The sequence below is a fragment of the Oculina patagonica genome, chromosome 7 (genome assembly GCF_052425735.1).
Source record: "Oculina patagonica isolate OP01 chromosome 7, crgOcupat, whole genome shotgun sequence".
Taxonomy (NCBI): Eukaryota; Metazoa; Cnidaria; class Anthozoa; order Scleractinia; family Oculinidae; genus Oculina; species Oculina patagonica.
Genome location: NC_135764.1, coordinates 13,363,029 through 13,383,403, shown reverse-complemented (window position 1 = coordinate 13,383,403; position 20,375 = coordinate 13,363,029). Strand labels below are relative to the sequence as shown.

Below are 20,375 nucleotides of genomic sequence, written 5' to 3'. Positions count from 1 at the left end.
AATTTGTAAGGTTTTCATATTGGCAAGGAAATGTTATTCAATTGCATCTGACAATAATATGCACATCTTACTGTTAGCTTAATTACCTCCAAGCATTTCTGCCAGCTCTTGTCTAGTAATGAGTCGATCACTTTCCAGGTACACAATAAATGCTCCAAGAAAGGCAAACCGTTGACTCACAAAGCGCCAGTGGTCACAAAATCTACAATAAAAAAAAACATAAGAATTTAAAACACACAGCTGGCTTATCAGTGTCAGGGGACTTCTAAGTCCTTACACTGTAAGTCTCATTTCTGTAGCATGAGGCAACTACATGTAACTAAAAGGATCTCTACACCTCTTGTTGGGATGTTAGTCCATTGCAGTCCCCCCTCCCCCCGAGGCAGTATTTTGACAGGTTGTCCAAACACCACCTTGGATTCAAGATCAAGTCCAAACCCTGGCTGGTGTTATTCTGTTGTGTTCTTGGGCAAGATACTTTTACTCTCAGAGCGCCTTTCTCCACCAAATTATTTGTTAACAATTGAAGGGGCAAGGGCAAGAAACACACATCGAGTTTTGGCCAAATTAAAACACATTAGATATATTCTGGAGCCCTGTGATGCTCAAGGAAAAAATATACCCGGTAATGTACTTTTACTCTCAGAGTGCCCTTCTCCACCAAATTATTTGTTAACAATTAACACATTTATAGATATTCTGGAGCCCTGTGATGCTCAAGGAAAAAATATACCCAGTAATGTACCTAATGACGACTGACCTGTAATATTGACCAGCTGGTATTTTCTCCACAAGATTTGCATACTGTGACTTGACAACAGTGAGCATTTGTCTGCTTTTAGCACAAATCTTCTTCACAGCTGAAAGCCAGAGTGATCATGATCAAAAACTTCCTTCTCCTTACATACCAATACATAGTCAAAAATCAGTGCTGGATAGATTGTCTAGATGTACTGTCATTGTTCTCACAAATAACATTGTACTAAGAACTTTTGATGACATCATAATCCACATACCAGCAGGTATGAACGGGGCAAGATATCACCGATTGTGTTATTATTTTAAGGCGCAATTGTTAACATGCAGCGTCGAACAAGCAAACACTCTTCAATGTTTTTGACTTCATAGAAGGATTTAAAGATTCTGAATTCAGCCTTGTAAATGTTACTACAAAATAAGAAAACAAAGACAGAAAGCCAATTTATTTGTGTGAATGTTTTTATGGCTTAGTGGAAACTGAATAAAGAAGATGCCTGCTCGAAGTATTGGGTAGTGTTGTTTGATTGGAAACTACATATCAGAGGGTTTCCAAGGTTTTTGACAGGTAAAGCATCTTAAAAAACAATGTTTAAATTGTTTTAAAACTTATGTAAAGCGCGAATTTCTTTTTTCTTTTCTCTAACCGAGCGAATTTGTACAAAATTTAAATTGATGAGATTTTTTATGAATTATGCGAAAAGATGCGAGTTGAGGTCAGTTATGGGTAATCACAACATTGCGTATTATTAATATCATTTTTAATGAATTTTTAAAATTTTCGCATAATCCAGGATTTTCTCTGCATAATCAACACATTCCTCCACATAATCTTCCTGAAAATTTCCATCTAATTTGTAATTTTTTCTGCACCCTATTAGATGCCCTGAATCGGAGATCGTCTTCAGTTGATGTACTGTTAAGTTCTCACAAATATTTAACATTGCAAGGAATTATGTTTGGTTATCAGGAAGGAGAATTTAATGTAATGCATCAAACACAAACGACAGTGTTTAATCGGGATATCCAAACACTGAGAAGAGACTTTCGTGTACCTTCAGGACTTGAAGATTGATGTACTGCTTGTAAAACAGCCAGGACTTCTCTTGCAGATTGTTCCAAGTCATGAATGACTGTCTTGATTCCCTGAAAAATTTACCACACATAGATCAGTATTTACATGTAAAGCCCTGTTAGTCTCTATCAAGACAAACTTAATTGCACACATTTTCTTCAAATGATTTTTCATGTTTTATCTTTTTCCTTTCATTAGTATCAAATCTAACTTCCTTTTCCAGGGATGTAGGAAATATTTTCAACAGGCAAAATTTACCTGATCACAGGTGGAAAAAAAGGCGCATTAAAAAAATCGAAAGCTATTCGAGCAACTTCATGGTAATTCCATGAAGTGCCAACCTTCGCATTTTTCAAAATATTAAGTGTCTAATAATGTAGTGATCTCACTTCATTTGCCTTTGAAAGTAATTATTTTTCCATGGGAGTTGCATCATTTAACAAGACCCCAATAAAGGATTCCCACCTCTTAGTACGAATTTGGGAAAGATTTCCGCACAGGACCCTACATTAATTATGTATGCAACTATCATACTATCACTATACATAAACAGCATTCATGAAAAGAACGAATCAGTCAGAAAATTGTATGCATAATTAATGTAGGGTCCTGTGCGGAAATCTTGCCCCTGCAGCAGCTGAAAGGCGCGTGCAACACAGTCCACGTGGATTTACGAAATTATAATTACAGGAACGAACAAGCGGTGAGAACTCGTAAAACGAGTATAGCTAACTGTCGTGGGTCGTGGGTCGTGGGTGGGAGTCGTGGGTCGTGGGTGTGGGTAAAGTCGTGGGTGTGGGTAAAAGTCGTGGGTAACAAAAAAGTAAAAAAAAAAAATACTGAACAAAAATTTGTGACAAAATAGTTCGTTCATGGCTAGTCTGGCGCAGAGTTTCGTCCCAGCCAAGGTACTCTTCAGAGCTCTTTCTGCTTGACAATTTGTCGGGATGTCTTTAAAACGAGAAACACCGCGAAATACCCCTAGAACACCAACATATTTTAGGCACAGATAAACAAAATAGTTTTAATTAAGATTTAAATGAATTTAAAATATTAAAATAAAGTAAAAATATTAAAGCAATAATTATTATAAAATTGGGGCATGATCGGTGCTTAGAATTTTGCGATCAGATTGATCGCTTGCAAATGGACTAAAACTGAAGATCTCCGGTAATATTAACGAAAAGTTCCGAAGTCGTCGGAAGTCCCAACATTTACGAAGCCTCTTGTCTGAGAAAAGAACAGCGAAAGAAAAGAGTAATAAATACAATATTCACATGGAAATTAATATTAAATTTTTATCTTATTCTGAGTTACATTAGCATTTCGTCCTCGCACACTCCCCTTGCGCGACAAGAACGATGACTTTAAAATATTGCGTGACATTGTGCGTTGCAGACTGAGCGACATTTTTTCCGTGGGAAATTTTGATGGTTCCGTTTGCGGTTACATAAAAAAACTCTTCTGATTGGTTTACTAATAAAATCATGCAATGGCCTCGCTTGTTGGCCAAAGAGACAAGATGTGCGATTCGAACCCGGAAATATTGCAGCCAACAGTTTTACTACAACCTATTACACACTTGGAATTGTGAGAACTTTTCGAGAGCTTTCTTATTTTACCGACACCCGAGGCACTGCATATAATTTTGCGCCTACCTAGCTCTTCCAAATCGTTGTGCTTATTTTTATAACAAGCACGTATTATTGCTATTATATGAATGAGTGTTTTTCGTCACGGACTGAGGACTACGGACTACAAACTGAGGTTTAAATTTAAAACGCGGGCTACGGGCTGCGGATAAAGTATAAAATACGTACTGCGTTTTGAGCGACGCATTACAAAAGGTAGCTCGTCTAGACGGGTAATGTGTCTTTTGCCTATCCTAGAGACATGTGTAACCACCATACAAACTAAAAATGTGCCCATGCTCGTCCAGACGGGTAACGCGTCTATATTATGAAAACGGCCAATATTGTTCTTTGCTCAGACAAGGGACTTCGCGGTTGAGTTTCCCTAATGGTCGCGGGTCGCGGGTCGCGGGTTTCAAGTCGCGTGTCGCGGGTTTTAAATAAGTCGCGGGTTTTGAAAAAGTCGCGGGTTTTGAAAAAAGTCGCGTGTTTTTAAAAAGTTGCGAGTTTTCGATAGAAACCAATTATTTCTCAGTAAAATTCATTCAAACAAATTTAAACTCGTTTTCTTGGGAACTACGTTACAAAGTAGCCAATTACTTTGCGGGTTAAACAATCAAATTACGAACTTCGGAACAAACTCCCCAACTTTGGTCCGGCTAAACTTCCCAAGTTTGCAAGTTGAGGAGGAACAAGACATGTTGCTCGAAAGTCATGTTCATGTCGGAAATTCAGGTGAAGAAAACATGGCAGCAGCGGTAATGTTTCAGCGATTCCAGTGGCTAGAGTTACAAAATATTTGGTTCAGTGAAGTTGAAGAGCCTGACGTCGTTTCGCATGAGCGATCTGCCGATAAATAAATTTTACGTCGGCTGAAATTTGGTCAAATTTAACTTTTTATATACAGCAAATACATCTTTAAAATTTTTGTGAGGCTTTAACTTCAATGTCAAGTCTTCTGCGTTTGTAAACCGAATGAAACTGGACGGCTTTACCGATCTTCACGTGAAATTAATTTTATACAAATGCGAAAGAGTCAGACAAATTTGAATTAAAAGTCGCGACACGTTTACGGCTCAATTCTATTTTTATGGTACGTGTTTTCTTCCGATGGTTTAGCGAAGCAAAACCATTTCTGTCAACATAACTGCAGAAGGGTTTTTAAAATCTGCGCCAGTTAAAAATATTTTAAAGAGTTTTTGCCACAGAATGCTAGTAAAATGAGTATAGCTAACTGTCGTGGGTCGTGGGTCGTGGGTGGGAGTCGTGGGTCGTGGGTGTGGGTAAAGTCGTGGGTGTGGGTAAAAGTCGTGGGTAACAAAAAAGTAAAAAAAAAATACTGAACAAAAATTTGTGACAAAACAGTTCGGACTAAATCTGAAGACTTCCGATGATATCAACGAAAAATTCTGAAGTCGTCCGAAAACTTTCAAGAATTACGCGAACATAGCCGAACATTTTAAGAAAGCTTCCGAACATAACGGCGAAGAGTTTCCCTAATGGTCGCGGGTCGCGGGTCGCGGGTTTCAAGTCGCGTGTCGCGGGTTTTAAATAAGTCGCGGGTTTTGAAAAAGTCGCGGGTTTTGAAAAAAGTCGCGTGTTTTTAAAAAGTTGAGATTTTTCAATAGAATGCATTTATTTCTCAGTAAAATTCATTCAAACAAATTTAAACCGGTTGCAAAGACGCCGGTTTTAAAATGATCGCGTTTTCTTCGGAACTACGTTACGAAGTAACGTTGCGAGTTCAGAGTCATGGCGGATTTCCACTGACGCGTAAATTTTTACGTGCGTGAAAAAAAATAGAGGCAATGTATGAACGACTTGCGTAAACGTGTAAGCAAGCCGTTTATACATTGTCTCTATTTTTTTTACGCACGTAAAAAATTACGCGTCAGTGGAAATCCACCATTAGACAATCAAATTGCGAACTTCGGAACAAACTTCCCAAACTTTGCCGACTGAACTTCTGAACTTCCCAAGTTTGCAAGTTGAGGAGGAACGAGACACGTTACAAAGTGGTGGCAGAAATATTTCAGCGATTCTAGCTGTTCGAGTTTCAAAATAGTTGTTTGAACAAGCACGGCGTCGTTATCAACGTTCTGACCTACAGTAAGTATAAGGATAAGGATTACATATACCGTCCGTTGCATCACGTCCTGAAAAAAAAAAAACATGTTCAAATTGGGTATCAAACATTGCATGATTTGCAATCAAGCTTTTAAGTTTGAAAACAACGTTGCGCGCGAGCGATCATGAAGTTGAACCAAAGTATTCATGATTGAACGCGTACGGTTGATAAATATATTTTACTAGCATTCTGTGGCAAAAACTCTTTAAAATATTTTTAACTGGCGCAGATTTTAAAAACCCTTCTGCAGTTATGTTGACAGAAATGGTTTTGCTTCGCTAAACCATCGGAAGAAAACACGTACCATAAAAATAGAATTGAGCCGTAAACGTGTCGCGACTTTTAATTCAAATTTGTCTGACTCTTTCGCATTTGTATAAAATTAATTTCACGTGAAGATCGGTAAAGCCGTCCAGTTTCATTCGGTTTACAAACGCAGAAGACTTGACATTGAAGTTAAAGCCTCACAAAAATTTTAAGAGTGTGTCCATAAGAGGACCAGGCAACAGGTGATACAGCTCATATCACCGATTTCGCCCAAACTTAGCATAAATGCTGGGTATGGTGAGCTATTTACTGTGACAAAACATCAGCTTAAAATATTTTATTCCCTTCAAGTTATGACACCTTTTGCAAAAATGGCCATTTTTCACTAATTTATGCATATTTAATTAGCTGACTTTGATTGACCAGTTCCACAAGAAAAAAAGACTTCTGAAAATAAAATTCACTGCATTATATTCTGTGGTTATTAGGCTTTAAGTACAATAATTCACTTCAACCGTCTGATTTGATTTCTTCTCCTCAAACGGCCTTTTGGAAGGTACAAATTTCGTACTGTTGGAAATAGCCTTTAACTAGTGCCCAATATCTCCCATGAGCAACAACTTATATACATTATTCTTACATGGGTAATGAAATCCATCTCTAAACTTCACAAAAATGCCACAAAATGTCTGGGGACTTCAATATTTTATTAGTATTGAGGAACTAAACACACGTGACTTAACGATTTCTTGCTATTTCATCAAAATTCACCGAAACACAGAAGCCATTTATTTGCCTCAATTTGGCATAAAATCGGTACGAAATAGCTAATCAAGCATAAATCTATAGATAACAATCAAAATATTGGCGAAGAAAAGGCAGTTAGGACATTTTTCGGAGCGTTTTCAGAGCCGATATAATTCGGCAATGTTGTGATAGCAAATGTAAAAATAGCAGCGAAAGATTTTCTTCAAAAGCTCGTTCAATTCAACATTTAGGCACATCAAAGTTAAGAAACAAGAAAGTAATACTACATACATGCCACTTATCGACACACAGATGCTTTCCTTTTAAGGATTTGTTCTTCCTCGCTGCACTTCGATCCTTCGATCGATCTCAATTGACATGTACTGTTGCTTTGAGGCGCGATGAACTTAGCCAATACATCGTGGTTCATTCTTCGTGAAAGGTGTAAACAGGTTGTCAATAAAGTCATTCAAAGAGCTGTTCAAAGTTCACGGAAGGACACTTCTCTCAGCCAGTTTGAATGAAATAAATTTAACTGGAAAATAAACAGCCGCCATGTTGTATTTCTACCTTTGAGCCTGCCGTTTCAGTCAGCGGTACGGCCGTTCACTGGGGCAAGTACGTAGTGTAGTCATCATATAGTTGTTTGACTAAATCCTATATAGGGATATTCATAGAGCATCCTCGGAGACCCAGGGGCAGTTAGTGGGGGCTACGGGCAGCTTATCGGGACAACGGGATTTTCGGGCGAAAGTTTACAACATAGAGCGTAACAGCCCCTGGGCACTTTGTCTTACCGAACCAGTTCCAGAAGCGTTTGAACTCCTTCCCCTTGATTGGCCACAAAAATATTTTTGTGGCCAATCAGCGAGGTTGACCAGAAGAGCGACTCTGACGTCTTCTTACACGAAGTTGTTTTCCTCATAGACTCGTCGTTGTTGTTAAGCCCGTCCATCGGATGATACTACGTGGGTCTCAGATAAAAAAGCAAAACAAAAACAAAACAACGAGGCCTGGGAATATGTTAAATGTAGCATAGCGCAAGGAAACCAAAAGTTTTTAAAGCTATACGCGAGCACCTCTTGTTTATAAGTTTTGTTTTTGTTATTTAAATATCCAACAAATTAAACAAAAACCCTTTGTTTTAACTGTCAAGCTGGCAACAAAATAACAATAGGTGACGACAGCGATATCTTCGCTAACGCGTGGCCCGTGCAGTGAAGTACCCAGACCGTGGCAAGTTCCAGAAGTCGGGCAACGACCGAGAAAAATAATAAGAATTGTTGTTTACTTGAATAACTATTAAAAAGCGCTCAACTAACAGTGTAGAACTGGCAGTCGTCTAAGGCTTATTTTTTTCTGAGACTCTCCATGTAATAGCATCCGATTGATGGGCAGAGCATCCACGACGAGTCTATGAGGAAAACAACTTCGTGTAAGAAGACATCAGAGTCTCCTGGCCGGTCCTCGTCGCTGATTGGCCACAAAAATATTTTTGTGGCCAATCAGGAGGAAGGAGTTCAAACGCTTCTGGAACTGGTTCGGTAAGACAAAGTGCCCAGGGGCTGTTACGCTCTATGTTGTAAACTTTCGCCCGAAAATCCCGTTGTCCCGATAGGCTGCCCGTCGCCCCCACTAACTGCCCCTGGGTCTCCGAGGATGTTCATAGAGGGGATACATAGCCTAGCCCTACACAGCTATACACACCTATACATAGCTTAACACAGCTATACACAGCTATACACACGCGTGTTCATTTGCTTTTCCTCCGCAAATGTTTGTTTTCGTTGGAATAAGTAGCGGATGGCGTTATCTACCCTCTGAACAACCGGGGCTTGATCTTAGCCTTATAAGTAGTGTGCGTTTCTTGTAAAAGTGAGAATTTTTTTCAACTTCTCCATTGAATTTTTTTGATAAATAGTTGATGAGAAATACACTGGATGCAGTGTAATGTATGCGATGCAATCAGTTTTGATGCTCTGAAATTGAGCTCTGAAATGTCGGAAACCATTAAATAATCAGAGCAAGTTTTTTCCATCTTATATCAGGTTAAAACTAGTACGTTTATTGTTTTTTTGTTGTTCCTTGTTTTTTTGGGAGGTGGGGGAGGGGGTGAATATGGACATTCGAAGAAATGGCGGTCAGGTTGTCAGCCTGGCCTGTGTACATCTATTCCTTCTGTTCAAATCGTCTATATTATATTACACTTTGGCAGCTAGGAGACTGAATTTGTACCCACTCTCTTTTTCGGGATCCCACAAAGTTCTCCATCTGTCCACTGATTTACCGATAAACGTCATTACTGCAGTTTTGTTTTAGAAAAGGGCTTTTATGGGGACAAATTTTTCCTCCTGAATGCCCACATTGCAAGTGACGAATTGCGGCTTCAAATGATAATTTTCTTCATCACCGACTCAATTTAAGTGGCTATGTGAGTTACAAAGACGCGAATGCAGACTTTTGTAAAGAGCTTAAACCCCGCATTAACACTAAACAAATTTATTGCAAGACTAGGACTACGCAAGACGGCAAAACTTATTAGCTAATGTTTCAACCAGCACAGGTAGTCTTCTGTCTTCTTCGAGGACAACGCGAAGGAAATCACCGGATAGTGATTTATCCCGTGGTAAACGTTATTCTCCAATTTTGCTGAGTTATTCATTTTTTCCCATTTATGCCCCGGGGGTAAGGGAATTTGGTCAAAAAATGTAATCGTTATGCGCGGTATTAATCACTATTTCCGCCAGGGGAGGGGAATTTGAGCAAGCAATAAAAAATACAAATGTCTGGAAAGTAACTGGGAGACGTTGACATTTTGATTTGTTTAACTGTGTAGCGTCTTTTATGCTAAAAATAATTGTTTATGTTCCAAAATGACGCTAAATGGCGGTATAAAACTGCTCCGACGTTTCGGCAATACTACCTTCTTCAGGATGCCACCCCAAAAAAGGCAGTATTGCCGAGACGTTGGAGCAGTTTTATACCGCCATTTAGCGTCATTTTGGAACATTAACAATTATTTTGATTTGGTTGCCGTGCATGCCGACCGTTGAACATAAAAATCAAGAACTCTGTTTCGGTGAAAGTCAAATGGAACAGCATTTTTTCTGGAAAATCTCTTCGCAAATTGACGGAACGTCAGAAATTTTCTTACCATTTGTAAGGTTTCCCAGTTCTAGTCTCCCATCCTTCGGAAAGAAATAACAGGAAACTGAGCTACAAATGGTAAGCGACATCTATTTCGGTTAGTTTGCTAATTTTGGAAAGAAGCCTTTCAATTCCAACCGGTTCTCTCCAACAAATGGTAAGCACCCTAGAGTTTGTTCAGCATCACATTGCGGTAAACACGTCAAGCTGTAGCGGAGGAAATACCTTTCCCCACGACAGTTTGAAAATATTCTCATTTTCATCACAAACGCATCCAACGAACACTCGCAGAGGAAAAGCAAATGATCGCGCGTGTGGTCACGCGTGATGGACGCGTGATGCCCAGTGAACGACCGTACCGCTGACTGAAACCGCAGGCTCAAAGGTAGAAATTCAACATGGCGGCTGTTTATTTTCCAGTTAAATTTATTTCATGCAAACTGGCTGAGAAAAGTGTCCTTCCGTGAACTTTGAACAGCTCTTTGAATGACTTATTGACAACCTGTTTACACCTTTCACGAAGAATGAACCACGATGTATTGGCTAAGTTCATCGCGCCTCAAAGCAACAGTACATGTCAATTGAGATCGATCGAAGGATCGAAGTGCAGCGAGGAAGAACAAATTCTTCAAAAGAAAGCATCTGTGTGTCGATAAGTGGCATGTATGTAGTATTACTTTCTTGTTTCTTAACTTTGATGTGCCTAAATGTTGAATTGAGCGAGCTTTTGAAGAAAATCTTTCGCTGCTATTTTTACATTTGCTATCACAACATTGCTGAATTATATCGGCTCTGAAAACGCTCCGAAAAATGTCCTAACTGCCTTTTCTTCGCCAATATTTTGATTGTTATCTATAGATTTATGCTTGATTAGCTATTTCGTACCGATTTTATGCCAAATTGAGGCAAATAAATGGCTTCTGTGTTTCGGTGAATTTTGATGAAATAGCAAGAAATCGTTAAGTTACGTGTGTTTAGTTCCTCAATACTAATAAAATATTGAAGTCCCCAGACATTTTGTGGCATTTTTGTCAAGTTTAGAGATGGATTTCATTACCCATGTAAGAATAATGTATATAAGTTGTTGCTCATGGGAGATATTGGGCACTAGTTAAAGGCTATTTCCAACAGTACGAAATGTGTACCTTCCAAAAGACCGTTTGAGGAGAAGAAATCAAATCAGACGGTTGAAGTGAATTATTGTACTTAAAGCCTAATATCCACAGAATATAGTGCAGTGAATTTTATTTTCAGAAGTCTTTTTTTCTTGTGGAACTGGTTAATCAAAGTCATCTAATTAAATATGCATAAATTAGTGAAAAATGGCCATTTTTGCAAAAGGTGCCATAACTTGAAGGGAATAAAATATTTTGAGCTGATGTTTTGTCACAGTAAATAGCTCACCATACCCAACATTTATGCTAAGTTTGGGCGAAATCGGTGATATGAGCTGTATCACCTGTTACCTGGTTCTGCCCTGTTCTCTCACGGGCACACTCTTAAAGATGTATTTGCTGTATATAAAAAGTTAAATTTGACCAAATTTCAGCCGACGTAAAATTTATTTATCGGCAGATCGCTCATGCGAAACGACGTCAGGCTCTTCAACTTCACTGAACCAAATATTTTGTAACTCTAGCCACTGGAATCGCTGAAACATTACCGCTGCTGCCATGTTTTCTTCACCTGAATTTCCGACATGAACATGACTTTCGAGCAACATGTCTTGTTCCTCCTCAACTTGCAAACTTGGGAAGTTTAGCCGGACCAAAGTTGGGGAGTTTGTTCCGAAGTTCGTAATTTGATTGTTTAACCCGCAAAGTAATTGGCTACTTTGTAACGTAGTTCCCAAGAAAACGAGTTTAAATTTGTTTGAATGAATTTTACTGAGAAATAATTGGTTTCTATCGAAAACTCGCAACTTTTTAAAAACACGCGACTTTTTTCAAAACCCGCGACTTTTTCAAAACCCGCGACTTATTTAAAACCCGCGACACGCGACTTGAAACCCGCGACCCGCGACCCGCGACCATTAGGGAAACTCAACCGCGAAGTCCCTTGTCTGAGCAAAGAACAATATTGGCCGTTTTCATAATATAGACGCGTTACCCGTCTGGACGAGCATGGGCACATTTTTAGTTTGTATGGTGGTTACACATGTCTCTAGGATAGGCAAAAGACACATTACCCGTCTAGACGAGCTACCTTTTGTAATGCGTCGCTCAAAACGCAGTACGTATTTTATACTTTATCCGCAGCCCGTAGCCCGCGTTTTAAATTTAAACCTCAGTTTGTAGTCCGTAGTCCTCAGTCCGTGACGAAAAACACTCATTCATATAATAGCAATAATACGTGCTTGTTATAAAAATAAGCACAACGATTTGGAAGAGCTAGGTAGGCGCAAAATTATATGCAGTGCCTCGGGTGTCGGTAAAATAAGAAAGCTCTCGAAAAGTTCTCACAATTCCAAGTGTGTAATAGGTTGTAGTAAAACTGTTGGCTGCAATATTTCCGGGTTCGAATCGCACATCTTGTCTCTTTGGCCAACAAGCGAGGCCATTGCATGATTTTATTAGTAAACCAATCAGAAGAGTTTTTTTTTGTAACCGCAAACGGAACCATCAAAATTTCCCACGGAAAAAATGTCGCTCAGTCTGCAACGCACAATGTCACGCAATATTTTAAAGTCATCGTTCTTGTCGCGCAAGGGGAGTGTGCGAGGACGAAATGCTAATGTAACTCAGAATAAGATAAAAATTTAATATTAATTTCCATGTGAATATTGTATTTATTACTCTTTTCTTCCGCTGTTCTTTTCTCAGACAAGAGGCTTCGTAAATGTTGGGACTTCCGACGACTTCGGAACTTTTCGTTAATATTACCGGAGATCTTCAGTTTTAGTCCATTTGCAAGCGATCAATCTGATCGCAAAATTCTAAGCACCGATCATGCCCCAATTTTATAATAATTATTGCTTTAATATTTTTACTTTATTTTAATATTTTAAATTCATTTAAATCTTAATTAAAACTATTTTGTTTATCTGTGCCTAAAATATGTTGGTGTTTTAGGGGTATTTCGCGGTGTTTCTCGTTTTAAAGACATCCCGACAAATTGTCAAGCAGAAAGAGCTCTGAAGAGTACCTTGGCTGGGACGAAACTCTGCGCCAGACTAGCCATGAACGAACTATTTTGTCACAAATTTTTGTTCAGTATTTTTTTTTTACTTTTTTGTTACCCACGACTTTTACCCACACCCACGACTTTACCCACACCCACGACCCACGACTCCCACCCACGACCCACGACCCACGACAGTTAGCTATACTCTCGTAAAACGCACCTCTCTTATTTGCTGGTCATTTGATAAATAATCCTGAAAGGAAGCAAACAAAGAGATGAGCGGTTTTTCCTCTGTTTCCGTAACGTCACTATTATCTTTCACTTCGGCCGCCATTTTGTTGAGTGTACGTATACTGCACAGCGGTGGCTATCTAAAATGCTGCGCGGTCAGGGTCTGCGCGCATTCTCGTCGCCAGGCTCTTCGTGGGGACGATTTTCAAAGCTTCTCTTTTCTATGGGTACTGATATTAAAGATATCTTCGTTTTACGCGCGGATAACGATTTGAACGTTTATTCACTGTAATTCGAGTTTTGACAATTTTATATTTGAGTATTCATATCGATCACGTGAATTTTGGCCAATATTAGATCTTCGCTTCAATCTCGAGATCTTCGGGGGTTTTTTTCACGGTGATCTTCGCGTCGACGAATTCGAATTCTTCGGAAATACGCATGGCTCAAAGTTAAATCATTTAAGATGACATAAGTATGCAATAACTTCTGTTTTATCTCCCATACATTTTACAAAAATAAACGTGTGCATATAGCAATTTAGGGTGCCCGTTATGGCGGGCCATCGCGGTCAAAAGTAGATATCATGATATCACTGCTTGATATCATGATATCTGTGAGATATCATAACATCTGGATATCTTGAGAACATGATATCACGCAAGTTATCATTTCGTCATGATATCTCTACGATAAGATCTCGCTTTTGCAAATTAATCGCTAAACCATTTCGCAAAATGTCACGTTGGTTTTGTTTTTTTAGATGTCTGACTTTTGATATCACTTGAGAGGGTAGCGAAGGGGGGATCGTGATCCCGTTTCACGCACAAATTTTAACCAATTTCACGTGTCACGTATACTTGAAACAGCAGAATTCACGGATCACGTCATTCACGTGTCTTTCCTAGCTATTTTCACGCGTCACGGTCTAATTTTTGATCAATTTTCACGCGTCACGGTCTTATTTTTGCCTTTTTCACGTGTCACGCATAAACCCTTTGCCCCCCTCACTTGACGGGTTGTCATTTGTGGCTGTTCCCGGTTTATGACATAAACCTTGGATATAGACCATCCGATTCTCCCATAGAGATCTAAAGACTCGAGTAGACCCCAGCTACCAGTTTACAATCCTCAACACTATGGCTTACAAAAAAACCTTGTGCTTTTAATATTGGTTTAGACTTCGATGTTAAGTTCATCCAACTCTGGAGCTCCTTATAAGTTTCATGGGAGAGTACAGCCCAGAAGTCTACAAAAAATGATAAACAACTTTGTGGAATATAAATGACGAGCGGTAGAAAATCGTTCGAGTTCAGCTCACAACGCTCCTGTTCTCGATCCAGTTCATTAAGTTCCACGGCTGGACGACAAAGATACAAAACAACTTTTGACCAACTCTCCTCTGTTGAAAAAATAATATAAAAACGCAGAATTGAAGATTCTATTTCCTCCATGTGAGGGTAGACACGGTAGGGGACAGGATATTTACCGCCGTCCGCGCCGGAGATTGCGTGACAGAGGCATATGTTTCGACGAAAGTTTAAAATGAGATGGAAATCCCTTTTACCGAGTACCCTAAAAAATCCGCTTGTTGCGTTCGGCGTGAGAGGCGGCTGTTTTCGCAGGCTATAAAAAAAGGAAAACACTGAAAAACTGTCGACTCTGTTAAGTTGTAAGTTCTGTAAGCTATTAGTCGGGCTACTTCGTTTTCCAAACCAAGGACTCTTTTCAAAAAGCTGTACTCTCCCATGAAACTGAGAGGGAGCTCCAGGGCTGAATGAACTTAACATCAAATTCTAAACCAAAATTAAAAGCACACGGTGTGTTGTGGGTTGTGAACTGGTAGCTGGGGTCTACTCAAGTCTATAGATCTCTATGCAAAGAAGGGTCTATTCTTGGTTTTCATGTTACGTCATAAATTCTGAAATCAAAATTCACTAGGCCTACTAAATTTTCGTTGTCATTAGACGTAAGATAAACTAAAAATATATCTTTTTGCAAATTTCCAGATAGATAGTGTCATTCGTTTTTTAAACAGAGTATTTTGAATATTTGAGTTCTCCGTCGTATGTGACATCAAGCTGAGTGACGTGACAAAGCTGTTTTGTTTGAAAAAGGCCTTTCCTTTCCATTTTCAGCAGATTGAACATTGTTTATGTGAAACTGTACTAGCTCATGAGCCAAAGATTGCCGCTGTTGTAAACAGAAATGAGTTCCAGATGGTTTCTCTCACATCACGGCGGCCATATTTGTGTCCCTCGGAAGGACACAGTTATGGCATCTCCATACTAAGCTTTATAAATTTGCGTGGAAAGGTTCGGCAAATAACTCGCGAACGGTACACCGCACAGACCTGAAACTTGGAGAAATTGTTAATCTATTTATCGCCTATAATATTTGAAATTCATAGCTTCTGTAGTTGAATGGTTTGGAATTTATTTTTTGATTGCGTGACACTGAAAACCAGCAATACAAGGTTTATGTCATAAACCGGGAACAGCCACAAATGACAACCCGTCAAGTGATATCAAAAGTCAGACATCTAAAAAAACAAAACCAACGTGACATTTTGCAAAATGGTTTAGCGATTTGCAAAATGGTTTTGCGATTAATTTGCAAAAGCGAGATCTTATCGTAGAGATATCATGACGAAATTATAACTTGCATGATATCATGACATCATGTTCTCAAGATATCCAGATGTTATGATATCTCACAGATATCATGATATCAAGCAGTGATATCATGATATCTACTTTTGACCGCGATGGCCCGCCATAGCCCGTTTAACAATTTTCAACTTAAACAATTCTCATTTTAAAAACACAATAAATCTCCAATATTTCTTATTTCTCTTAATTTTACTAACCCTTTGCGAAAAAACTTTCTAAAACCTTTCACCCCTAGACATAGATAGTGAGATAATGACTGGGTTTCAAGTGACAAGATGATCGAATGGGGGCAAAAAACCGGTAAGCCCCCCCCCCCCCAAAAAAAAAAATCCCTAGGACTTCCAACAAAACCCCAAAAATTCCTGGACCAAAAATAAACCCCAAACTCTTTGATACCATGCCGAATTTCTGACTCTTATATCAGAAAAAGGGAAATATTGACATAACAGATAGAAAAAAACATAAGAAACACCTTTGCTTGCAGAACTACAGAGTTAAGGCGCTACCAGGAATCTTCAGATTGTTTTTAATATCCCCAAAAAATAATTGCCATATTTTTCTACCCCAATAAAATCCTGGAATCGAAAATTTAACCCCTCCCCCCCCCCCCAAAAAAAAAATAAATAAATAAATAAAAAATAATAATTCTTCTATCATCCCCGTTACTCGAAGAACTGCTAAGTAGTCGTTGAGAATGGAGGACGCAGGCTTGATAAAAGGTCTAAAGGGAAAAGACCCAGCTGAAGTGTACATTTACTGAAGAAAGTTCTTGTTTTGACATATGACGAGTACCAGACTGCAATCTTACGTTTTATAACCAAAATGAGAAGTTCATAGTGTCCGCTTTATCGAGTGTCTGAATTTTCCGAAATAGAGAGAGTCCGTAATAGCGGCAGTCATTTTCAGTAAAACCTTTATTGCTTTTGCCGAGGATCTGGATTTGGTCCGCAAAGTAGGGTGTCCGTAATAGCGAGGCGTGCGGCCGTCTACCGTATTTACTCGAATAAGCGCCGCCCCCGATTAAGCGCCGCCCTCAAATAAGTGCCGTAATTGGGACAAAAAAGTCAATAAGCGCCGCCCCCGAATAAGCGCCGCAGCCCCGATGCGGCGCTTATTCGAGGGATTCCGTTTAACTAAAAACAGCACTACAAATCAATTCTGAAACAAACTGGGACATTTCTTTCCATCAAAAGCGATGTTTTGCAGTTTAACGTGTTTGTTTTTCCGCTCACCCATAAGTTTTCTATCCAACATTTTTACAATATGTAGTTCTCTGGTAGTTCTGTATATGTTGTGAAGGTCGCGAAGTTTGCCAGGACAGCTAGCACCACTTCCCTCTTCAGCAAGAGACGAATACTAACAATCAAAAGACGCTATTTTCAATTACTGTAAAATATAAGATTCCTTGTGGCGTCCAAATTTTAAATAAGCGCCGCCCTCGAATAAGCGCCGCACTTGAAGCGCGAAAAATTAAATAAGCGCCGCGGCGCTTATTCGAGTAAGTATGGTACTGGCAAAACGCGCGATCTGATTGGCTACACAGGTGCTTTCTATTTAACAATTAGACGGCAAGCTCGAGGTATCTATCGGCTGATCACGGTTGGCTTGGGGCTTCGCCCCTCGTTAACTATCAAGAGCGGCGGCCTTAGCAATGTTTTCTTCGTTGATAGCCTGTGTTTTCTCTCCGTTCTGCGCATGACTACTCGACTCCGACGAGTCTTCCATCTAAAAACAGCGAGAAAAAGGACACTAACAGTACCCGGGTAAATCTGAAAACGTATCTTTTTACCGAAAACGGAGCTTTTCAAAACGTTCTTAAAGGTGGAGAAATTTGAAAACGCACTAGTGTGAACAGTGAAAACAGAGCTTTCCGAAAACGCTGACATGAATGACGTGATGTAATCTCTGTCAAAACAAAAGGTTTACTCTGTGCATGCGTTGTAACGCTGCGTGCAATTAAACTTATCCGGGTTAACGTGGACGGAAAATTCTTTTTTGCAGCCTTCTCCAGATTAATGTGGACAAAGCCTAAGAAAGAAAGCAAAGCCGTACAGAAATGGGTGCTTATATTACGGATGTCCGTACTAATTCCTACAGTGTCTCTTTTCACACGGGTATCCCGGCACATTGTCATGTTAGGGAAAACGTCCATAATGCTTGTAGTAGCCTGTCACGGAGTAGCATTTCATTCAGGGTGGGTAACAATTCTTTTCACATTATGCTACAGAAACCGGAATAAATGCGCTGCAGCGGCTTTATGACCAGTTCAAAAGATCCCCATACCGTGAGACTACCTTCTTAATAAATTCGCCATTTGTTGACGCCATTTTGCGCGAGCATTAAGACAGTTGTTTTCCCTATATAGCGCGAGTCCCTTAAAAGTAAGGAAAGCCCGTTGATATATATCAACGTTCTGCTCTAAAATGCGGCGTTTATTCGAGGGCGGTGTTTATTCTGGGAAGGCGTTTAATCGAATAAATACGGTATTTGAAAAATCACTGTTCAATAGGAAGGACAGCAGAAAACATAACAGTGGAACTTCGATTACTTGAGTGTCCAAGAGAAACGAATATTGGTTCGAGAAGTTGAATGTTCCAGACATCGGGAATAAAATTACAGATCTCGACCGAGTGAAGCAAATTTAAGGGAAGAGACGATTTTTGGTCAGTGAAGTTATCGGGAAGTTTGAAAAATCGAGGGTAGGAGAAATTGAGACACAGAAAAAACAGACAATTGACGCAAAAGATTAGTGAGGGTCAACAGTAAAAATAGCGCGATGAGCCCAAAGAAAAACTACGTGCGAGGCTGTGCTTGGGCTCTTGATCTTTAATTATAAAGATCTTTAATTATAAAGATCAATTACATTACTCACATTTCGTCTGTTTATCCTTGTCGAAAGTTCTCTCCATCTCTGTCTTTTAAAACACATCGCTTCCATTTCAAGTTACATGCCGTATGCAATCCATGTTTATAAAGTCGACAAAGAGATGTTGGCCTTTACAAATATGCTTTATTTCTGTGGTTTGACCGGTTGGTGAATAAGCGCGACCTCGTGCATTCCTGTAAGCTCTGTAGTGTTGTGCGCGCATTTCTTCAATTTGTATGGCTAAAAGATATTAAAGGAAATCATCTGCAACCTCTATTTTGATTGAAGCAAAATAACAGTCTATCAGTTTGATTTGTGTTATCATTTCTCAAACAGGGAGCCGCAAAAAGATCGCTTGAAATCACTGGCAGGTTGTCAAGTTTAGTAACTTGATAATTGACAAAATGACATGAGAAAAAACACGTAGCCTTAGAATCTTCTGCTCTATTTATATCGTCTGATTTCCTGTTCATTTGAAAGAAGCCGATAGAATGCCCAACTGTCAATCAAAACCTCAACAAAGATCAGTCAGATCAGTGGCAGAAGATGGACCAATAAAGTTTGGAATGGAATGGACTCTGTCAATAAGAAGCGGACGTTACAAACCATGAACTTGAAAATAAGGACCTCAAAAGATCTTAATACATCTAAATTTCTAGTCAGTTTATAGTCAATTTCAAGAAAAGATGGGTATAACTATACATCAAATACGGGTTTATAATTTTATACCGAATCGCATACGTACGCATCAAACTGTATTGGTTCTTTTTTGTAAGATCTGGAAAATAATGCAATAATAATAATAAAAACTGCTGTAAAAATTGTATTCGCAAATACTTACTCCACTGACAAAAGTACATACAATCACCTTTTCCATATATGTACTTTTAAATACCATGAACTTGTTGAATTTACTTCTTGTCGTTCTTAGCTAAAATTTAGAGTCAATTTGTCACGCATTACTATTTACTCATGGAGTAATATAGGCAGGGCTGGAAGGGAAGAGTAATTTCCAAATTGGCCGAGCATGCAACACAAACCTAGTCCATTTTGTCAAAAGCAAGAAGTTGTAACTAGCAGCCGTTGTTGGTCAACTGATCGTTTATTGCACCCCCAATAACCAAACAAAAAAGAAAAGATGGGGTGATGGAGAAACAACTCGTTCTTTATAAGATCGATCAGCTCAGATCTGTTGTGAGATCTGTACTGCTCCGTTCTTTTTTAGATTTCGAGCTGAAAAAAGCATGGGCATATCCCACATTTGTTTTATAAATGTTCAGTGGAATAAAATAGTTGTTGATAAATTTAAATTAGTTTGCGAATAAAATCCGTTTTAAAAAGTGAGTTAATTGAAAAGAAAACACATAAGGGATTTTACTTGCAAATACTGTTCAAGGGACTATGTCACGGGGATTTCGCAGTTTTTGGTCTAAACGACTCTGAAATAAGTGGTAGGCAACTTTACCCATAAAGAACATTGTCTTTGAACATTTAACGGAAAATATAACGTTTATTTGGGGATAGAAATCAAACTTCGGCTATAAATATCATTTTTTTAAGGCGCGCATAAACAATTTGAAAACGTTGGCTAACGTTTTCAAATTGCAATCCATTTCCATCCGAGCCATCCGCAGCCAAATGCGCTTTTAAACAGTTGTAGTGCGCTAAAATAGACATTGTTAATAAAAATGGGCCATTGTGTTTAGGTTTCCTATGACACAAATATAAATTC

At 39.1% G+C, this 20,375-nt stretch overlaps 2 protein-coding genes across 3 annotated transcripts in view; one reads left to right on the top strand and one right to left on the bottom strand.

The window, feature by feature from the left end:
- Positions 1 to 20,375, top strand: part of LOC144661252 (uncharacterized) — an 82,343-nt gene that overhangs the window by 19,976 nt on the left and 41,992 nt on the right. The window lies entirely within an intron of this gene.
- The window catches only part of LOC144661287 (translin-like), a 59,531-nt gene that overhangs the window by 3,446 nt on the left and 35,710 nt on the right, over positions 1 to 20,375 (bottom strand). The window contains exons 2-6 of one of the 2 annotated variants that reach the window (XM_078521992.1): positions 18,650 to 19,270; positions 13,095 to 13,127; positions 1,812 to 1,902; positions 761 to 860; positions 87 to 202 (exon numbers count right to left, since the gene is read on the bottom strand). In XM_078521992.1, coding sequence (XP_078378118.1) covers positions 87 to 202; positions 761 to 860; positions 1,812 to 1,902; positions 13,095 to 13,127; positions 18,650 to 18,715 — 406 coding nt within the window. In that variant the 5' untranslated portion in view covers positions 18,716 to 19,270. Of the gene's footprint in view, positions 1 to 86; positions 203 to 760; positions 861 to 1,811; positions 1,903 to 13,094; positions 13,128 to 18,649; positions 20,352 to 20,375 lie in introns of those variants that run through there. The other variant, XM_078521993.1, reaches the window with a different exon arrangement.